General features: G+C 41.6%; 2 protein-coding genes across 5 annotated transcripts; both read right to left on the bottom strand.

The window, feature by feature from the left end:
* Positions 1-2,021, bottom strand: LOC4352353 (small ribosomal subunit protein uS10m). 3 transcript variants are annotated; one of them, XM_026022235.2, is made up of 3 exons: positions 1,891-2,021; positions 1,143-1,168; positions 1-607 (listed from the first exon to the last, which is right to left on the bottom strand). In XM_026022235.2, the coding sequence occupies exon 3, from the start codon at positions 563-565 to the stop codon at positions 227-229; it is 339 nt and encodes a 112-aa protein (XP_025878020.1). In that variant the 5' UTR covers positions 566-607; positions 1,143-1,168; positions 1,891-2,021; the 3' UTR covers positions 1-226. The 3 variants fall into 3 exon arrangements, with proteins under 3 accessions (XP_025878020.1, XP_015618325.1, XP_015618324.1); XM_015762839.3 differs by lacking the exon at positions 1,143-1,168 and having other exon boundaries at positions 1-622; XM_015762838.3 differs by lacking the exon at positions 1,143-1,168.
* Positions 2,022-4,488: 2,467 nt separating this feature from the next.
* On the bottom strand, positions 4,489-7,435 carry LOC4352352 (F-box/LRR-repeat protein 14). 2 transcript variants are annotated; one of them, XM_015763431.3, is made up of 3 exons: positions 7,226-7,435; positions 5,094-6,565; positions 4,489-4,948 (listed from the first exon to the last, which is right to left on the bottom strand). In XM_015763431.3, exons 1-2 carry the CDS (start codon positions 7,257-7,259, stop codon positions 5,094-5,096), a joined length of 1,506 nt encoding a protein of 501 aa, XP_015618917.1. In that variant the 5' UTR covers positions 7,260-7,435; the 3' UTR covers positions 4,489-4,948. The 2 variants fall into 2 exon arrangements, with proteins under 2 accessions (XP_015618917.1, XP_015618918.1); XM_015763432.3 differs by lacking the exon at positions 7,226-7,435 and adding an exon at positions 7,047-7,145.
* Positions 7,436-7,892: the final 457 nt, after the last annotated feature.

Here is a 7,892-nt window from a genome sequence, read left to right as displayed (position 1 = left end):
GAAACGGAAGGATATCTGTTTCATATCATGCCACATCTTCATAATTCAGAGCATCTGAACGTTTTGGATGGATTACTACTACATTCCTTCAAACTCTTCCAAATGGTGTAGTTTCATCATATGAAATGCTTAATGGATGCAAGTACTGTTTGACAATCTCATCATGAAGACATCATAGAAGCAAAAGCAGTCTTGTTCAAGGGTGAATGGTGGTAAGTGAAGTGCTCTAGCAACCTGACGACAAAGCAGCTTGGAGCAGCTTCTTGTCCAAACGGGTCTTGAAACTGATCTGGAGTTCATACTGAGCACCAAGCAGGCGCAGGCGCTTCAACCAGAACAGCTTCTTCTGCAGCTCGTGCGTCTCCGCCTTCTGTACCAGAAATTGTTTCTTGACATGCATCGAGAACTGCTCCCTCGACTTCTTGTCTATGTGAGGCGATCGTAGCACGGTATACAAGGATCGTGATTCAGGCAATCCAACCTTCTGCGCGTATGGAATAACCCCTTCAACTTTGTTAGCTTGGCTCATAAAAGATTTCATCACTATGCGTATCTTGGCGGCCATGGCTCCACAGCTGAGGAACTTTTGTCACTGATTGCAAATGCCCTTCACACCAGGAGACTGTAAACGTTAGCTTTCTCATGAAAACATGATGCTTTTAAGAGTTTTAGACAGCAAACGGAAAATCTGAAGAAATTTAGTAAGCACTAAAAACTCTGAAGAAATTTAGACAGTTACAATTAGTATTTAATGTTTACATGAGCAATAAGATGTTGTACATTTGAATCTAGAATATAGTACAAGAGCAGCAGGAAGGCAAACAAATATAAGCACTTCTAGTAACAGTTTAAACATAGGACCTTTAGCATACATATTAATGTGCAATATGATACCCAGTCACAGATTGTTTGATTGATTTGGAAGACCAGACTCCCGCATGGCTACTAGTATATGTTTCCAGCTACTTTACTTGGTGAAGTAATTGACACCTACTACAAATTTCAAATTCTCATGTTCAGGATACAAAAACGATTATCATGCATGTAAAGTTGTAAACAAAGTGGTTAATAGCATCTATTTGCTGAGCTGATCTAGAGGTAATCACTAAGAAGCTAGAGTGTAGTCCAGTTTCAGTGCCTGCCTGCCCACACCCAGTACCCTGTCCTCCTGTTTTGCACGATTACAACCTCAGTCAATAAGCCCACGGCATAACAAAAATAGAGAAGATAATCTTATGACAGATACAACTATGTTGCAATAAGGGCTGTTCATCGGAGGTTTTGACCGAACAACTGGCTGTATTCATTTTCAGCAAGCACGCGACAGCTAAGCTAAGCTCGTTTACACCAGTTGTAAATGGGCGAACAACCCTAATTGCAATTAGTATATTGAATAAATACTTTAGCATCATTGATTGAATCTTAAAAAGGCTAACATCATCAACTTCAAGACAAGCATCTTTGACTAGAGAAACAAGTGAACGGCAACAAATAAAGCTAGATAACTCTCACAATTATGAGTCTCCAAAATTTGCATACTACCAATTTATACGAGTTCATCCAACATATACTCCATCCCAACTGATTAATCCAGTAAGTCACAAGCTGAAGTACAATGATGAAAAACTGAAAATTAGGTAGCAACTAGCAAGGAAAGGTTTCCCAATCAAGAACTGAGGCAGAGTACATTGACAGGAGTTATACCAGAGAATAACCGGTTCGACAGGCAGCTTAATTCATGGACGGATCTAACATGGGACACCCCAAAACTTTTTGGGAAGAAATTAGTACTAAGGTTAAGGCAAAATTTCTAGAACAGAAGCTAGGGTTAACGCGAATTCGGTAGGTGCGTGAGTAGAGAGAGAGAGATGGGAAAGAGGGTGTGCTAACCAGGATGGATGCGGCGGAAGCACTCGCTCGCGGCGCGGGATGGATGGGTATCGGCGCCGGCGGCGGTGGCGGAGGACGAGCGACGGCGCCGCCTCTGCTCGCTCGCGGGGGACTGGGGGAGTAGGATCCTCAGATACCAGCGTGCAGTCAAGTGTAATATCCATCGTCCAAGCCGATCCAACGGCTCGTGCGCACACCCACTCAACAGCCCACGGAAACCAGCCCATCACAGCCCATGAAAGCCCAGCAACTGGCAGCACGTGTACCTGCAAAGTTTGATGAAGCAGCGAATTTACCATCAAATTGACGTGGCTCGACTTTTTTACCACCCAATCTACATGCACTCTATAATACGAAGTATATCATTAGGACTACTAATATACTCCCTCCATCTACTTTTGATTGTCATATTTCATCTTGGCACATAAACCAAGGATAAGTAATTCTACTTATCATCTATTAAAACATACTACTAGTCATTCCTTATAAACAAGCGATTCATTAATATTTACATTTCTCGATGCCCATGTAGCCAATCTTGTGTGGAAGAATGGAGAGTCACGCATTAAATCCGAGAAAGTCATTAAGAGGATATGTTGTTAGATTGAAATATGCCTATCAAAAATAAATTTTTCAGATTTGAAAATATGACTATCAAAAATAGATGGAGGGAGTACTAAATAGACTAATTAACCGTCCTAATAATATATGGTACTCCCTCCGTATTTTAATGTATGACGCTGTTGACTTTTTGTCCAATGTTTGACCATTCATCTTATTCAAAAAATTTATGTAATTATCATTTATTTTATCGTGACTTGATTCATTATCAAATATTCTTTAAGCATGACATAAATATTTTCATATTTGCATAAAATTTTTGAATAAGACGAATAGTCAAACGTTTGTCGAAAAGTCAACGGCGTCATACGTTAAAACACGGAGGGAGTAGTATAGAGGTATGTGCATTAGGTGGTAAAAATGTTGAGGCACCATGCTAAATTCTCGCCGGTACGCGTCGCTGCCATCCATGGGTTAATTCCTACTGCCGCCTTGGGCTTCGCATAATGGATGCAACAATCAGCAACAACTCAGCATGCTTTCTGCCTGGGATTTGGAACTTTATTACAATTGCAATGAACATAGCAATGCATGTATTCGATTTGGCCATGCAGCAAACAAAGCAATGCATTCCATCAGGCAATTCATGAGTTTCAACTAGCATCATTCACGGCAAAGTATGATGAAGTTTTCAAGCCATATCATAAATCAAAATCAAAAGATATTGTGATTTGTGCATAGGATCTAACTGACAAGAACAAAAGCAATGCCCTGAAATAAATTCCCCTAGCTAAAATAAGTGCCCTGAAATAAATGCTCACAAATGCGTCAGTTTTTTCTTCAATCTCAGAGTGTGTTTAGTTCACGCCAAAATTGAAAGTTTGGTTGAAATTGGAATGATGTGACAAAAGGTTGGAAGTTTGTGTGTGTAGAAAAATTTCGATGTGATGGAAAAGTTGGAAGTTTGAAGAAAAAATTTTAGAACTAAGGCCTGGTTTAGTTTTCAACTTTTCCATCACATCAAAACTTTCCTATACACATAAACTTCCAACTTCTCCGTTACATCGTTCCAATTTCAATCAAACTTTCAATTTTAGCGGGAACTAAACACACCCTAAACTCAGCCTCACTAGCAGAAAATGATCAATCTCGATTGGCAACAAAGTTGGAAGTTTGTAGCATGTCTTGTTGCATACGAAGTTTTTGGCTGTGAAGAGGTGACAAGGAGAGGGCAAGATTTCTTTTTGGAGGAAGGGAACATGAACAATCTTTGTGTTTTCCGGCGCCAAAACAGAGCAGCGATGTCCCAGTTTTCTCTCCACAACTCTATAAGGAGGGTTTTGCCAATGAGGAGGATGCTCACAAGTTAACAACAAAGTGATGCTTCAAATGAAACGTTCACCCGATCAAACAACAATAATAATAAAATGTTCACTAAATTGATGTCTCTAGAACTGGCCGCCCTTGAAATATGATCAGCTCCAACCATCCAATCTTCATCCAGGTTCCAGCTAAAATGGTACATATGCCTGTGGAAAGCAAATTACAACTTGAAATTTTTCAAGATTTAATGAATAGTAGTATGGAGTTAGCCACTGACATACGCGTGCAAGAAAAAGACCACGCCTAATAACCTGTTAAAATGCAAAGAATTTGCAGATACTGATAAGAATTATGCATCGGAGTTATGGAGTTTTGTCTCCAATTTCACAGGTAGCAAGTTACGCAGGCATGTCCTGAAAACTTACTCCAGTTATACCTGAAAGATTCAATGTTCTGGGATGCATAATTATTCCGGGCGAGACCGAAATTTCAGAAGTTTCAATTGAAACTATAGAGGATTTTGGCTAAATTTTAGCAAACTTTAGCTAATTCAGAAAAAAAAATTCAACGAGAGAAACCAGGATCGACTGTAAACCCAAAATTTCAGAAATTTCGACCTGAAATTGAAACACTGCCTGTAAATCTCAAGACTACATATTTCATGAAATCATAATTTAACAATAACAGACCAGCTTTTCATACGAAGAAACCATATGAATAAACATCTTATATTGTACTATAAGCAGGTAATGCAGTGTACATTGTTGACTACACCCAATGATCCAATGCCTTTCGGACCAGTTTTGTAGGAAGCGAAAAGATCAGTTCACAGAGGTTAGAGTAGGCACAGAAACAAAACGTGATAGAAACATATAATCGTCTGTTAAAGATGTAGGCACAATTATATCCTGAAACGTTTCTTGTAAGCCATAACAATGAAGGTGGCATACACAAAAGGAAAATGTTGAAAGTCTGAGACGATTGGCAGTAGTTCCACTTCCACCTTTCTGTAGCGCTTCGTCGACAAAAGAGTTGATAGTTGCAGACACTCCCAAAGCTAAACAGTAGTACTGCTTACAGGCCAAATTGAGATTGTTATTGGCAAGATCATATAATATGGTATACAGCACAGTTGCAGTAAATGATCCCAGTTTTCACTCATCACACGTAGTACCTGCATAAATCAAAAGATAACCATTAAACACTGGTTTAATTGAGAACAATAAGCGGTATAAGGACGTGGCAACAGCAAGTACAGAAAGATGGTGGAAAGGTAAAACTGAAAAAGCAACTACAAATGATGTACAGTCAGCAATGACCTAATCTTTATATCGATCGTAGTAGCTTGGGCAATCAACTTTGTAGTGAACGGATTTGGCGGCCCCATGCAAAGCTTCTACAGAAATCTGATTACAGCTTTCAACAGTGAGAGACTCCAAATCCCGTGCATGAGCCACCTCACACACTCCATCATCAGTAACCTCGTAACACATCTGCAGCGTGAGATTCTTCAAACATGGGCTTTGTGCAAGAAAGCGCATCCCGACATCAGTTACCGCAACACATTGCATAAGCTCCAGTGTCTCCAGGAATTGTGCACATGAGAGAGCCTCCATCCCTTCATCATCAAAGAAGTTAGCACCACGTAGCACGAGATGACGAATCGGACAGGACTGGAGGAGTGTCACAAGGCCATCCTGTGTGAAGGCTATCTCAGATGGCCAATCAGGAGCACAACCATAAAACATAAGCTCAACAGCTTCAAGCATATGAGATCTCAGGGCTAGAGCATTGAGGCTGTCATCAGTCAGTGGTGTCCTAGCCATTACGCCTGTGCCTCCAGGTATTTCACAGAGCAGCATCTCTTGAGAAAGTGAGATGCTTCTAAGGTTGCTGCAGTTCTGGGAGATTGTAATGATGTCATGATCACTTATGCCAATTACATAGTGAAGGCAGAGTCTCTCTAATGCTTTGCACTTTGTCAGGAGACAGCGAAGTCCTATCTCTGGTTTAGTTACAATCGTAGCCAAAGTGACATCCCTCAAACTTTCACAGCAGAAATCATATCCATACTGATAGTTATCCACATAACAGGGGTCACGAGGTTCATATGTGTTGAAACTTCTCTTGAACTTGAACTCGAACTTCTTGAGCTTCATCCATCCAGGGCCAAATTTTAGGAGATCATACTGGCTGATTCTCTTGCAGTTCTTCACTACAAGTTCTTCCAGTGACCCAGCACTGCCAATGTACTCCAGCCACTTATCACTGCCAACAATATGGTTGCACTTAATAATGTGGAGAGAAGTTAAATTCTTGCAACCAACAGCCACCGAGAGAAGTCCACATGAGCCTATCGCTGATACAGAGTTCAACCTGAGGGACATCAAATTTTTGCAAGAAGCTAGACAACCCATACGAATATCATCAATGTATAAGGTGAGATCACGCAGGACAGGGAAGTGCAATGAGAAAATATGTTTTTCTAGCAGATTCCAGTGAAATTTCCAACCAGAGTAGTCCATCTCTACTTCCAACAAATTGGGGAATCGGGAACAGAGTGCTGACAAGGCATCTATCGCTGGACAAAGGTCAGAGCCAACACGGATAGAACTTCTTTGCTCCGCCTCGATAGTGTACAGACGCTTTGACACAAGGGAAATGGACTTCAGGTCACTTGTGTTGGTAATCCTCTTTACAATCTCTGCGAGCAATGCATCCGGGAGATCCTCCAATGACAACATTGATGACATTGCTGGGCAATCTTCAGGTTTAGCTGCTATCTGGCGCTCTGGACCGAAATTAATCGGATCAGAAGGATGCATATCAAAGGTGATCGAAATACAGTATAGACAAGACATTCTTCAAGAAGCATATATACGGTCATGAACTTCCCAATATTTTTATGTCAACTGAAATATTAATTAAGGTGGAGACCTGACTATTTGTCTACAGACTGCTGCCTCTCCGAGCAAAAACTAACTAGTATCAACTAAATCGAACATGAATTAAACCTAGATATCTGCAACCTGAACATTCAAGAAGCATAAAATGGTCATATCCACCGATCCAGCAACCTCCATTAACAAGGAGCTGCAGAATTATCCGCCATCGACAGTAGAGAAACTCATCAAGAAGCATATATATATGGTCATGAACTTCCGCAACATTTTCCTGTGTCGATTGAGTGGCAACCTAATTATTCATCTACAGATTGCTGCCTCTCCGACCAAGAACTAACTATCATTAACAAAACCGAACAAGAATTGCACCTTAAGACATCTGCAACCACCGAACCTACAAGAAACACGGAGCGAACGAGCCACTGATCCATCCGGCGACCGCCATTGACAAGAAGCAAAAAATTATCCCTCCAACAAACAATCGCTAGGAGAGACAAAGAAAACAAGAAATTCCAAGAACCGCACACGCAAGAAGGGCACTGACTAACCACCGTATCGGAAGAAACTACCATCGGAGGCCATGGCGGGGGTTTCTTGGAACCGCAGCAACCAAGAAAAAGGCACGGCGGCGCGCGGCTGGACGGACAACGAAATGGGCCGCGGCTACGGTGGATTGGGCGGAGCGGGAGGCTAGAGAGATCCTCTGCTCGATCTCCTCGCCAAAACCCTCGCCTCGGGAGGAAGAAGGGGATTGATCCGGGAAGCCATGGAGAGGCGGAGGTTTTGTGCCATGGAGATGGAGGGGCCAGGGGGACAGCAAGAGTAATTGGGCTGGATGGGCTAATGATGGGCCACCACCGCATCTGGGCTTGACACTGGCCCATTTTTTTCCTACTCCCCAGCGTATTTTATTTTCTTTTTTACTATTACACATGCACGCATGCCACACTCACACTCATGAGTGAGCCGTCTAATACACGCTAAAAAGACAGAGACCGGTAGCATATCCCTGTTCTTACTAAAATTCTATTGAGAGCGCACACACTAACTGTGGACATAAGGATTTAAATCTCGATGGATAGAGTCATGCACCCACGTTTTATCACCATACTATATGTGCTTCACCTACTTTTAGTGTATTTCGATTGTTAGGATGACTAAGGCTATGTTTGAGGAGAATGAGATAGAGAAGATTGGGAAGATACGTAAAACGAG

The sequence above is a fragment of the Oryza sativa genome, chromosome 12 (assembly GCF_034140825.1).
Source record: "Oryza sativa Japonica Group chromosome 12, ASM3414082v1".
In the NCBI taxonomy this organism is placed as follows: domain Eukaryota; kingdom Viridiplantae; phylum Streptophyta; class Magnoliopsida; order Poales; family Poaceae; genus Oryza; species Oryza sativa.
This window is presented reverse-complemented; position numbering and strand designations above follow the sequence as displayed.

What these genes read in the sequence shown, in the direction of transcription:
- LOC4352353 (XM_026022235.2), bottom strand. Translation starts at nt 565, where the DNA reads ATGGCCGCCAAGATACGCATAGTGATGAAATCTTTTATGAGCCAAGCT.
- LOC4352352 (XM_015763431.3), bottom strand. Translation starts at nt 7,259, where the DNA reads ATGGCCTCCGATGGTAGTTTCTTCCGATACGGTG. An exon ending in TAGTTTCTTCCGATACGGTG is followed by an intron (nt 6,566 to 7,225) that starts GTTAGTCAGTGC and finishes ATTTCGGTCCAG; the next exon opens with AGCGCCAGATAGCAGCTAAA.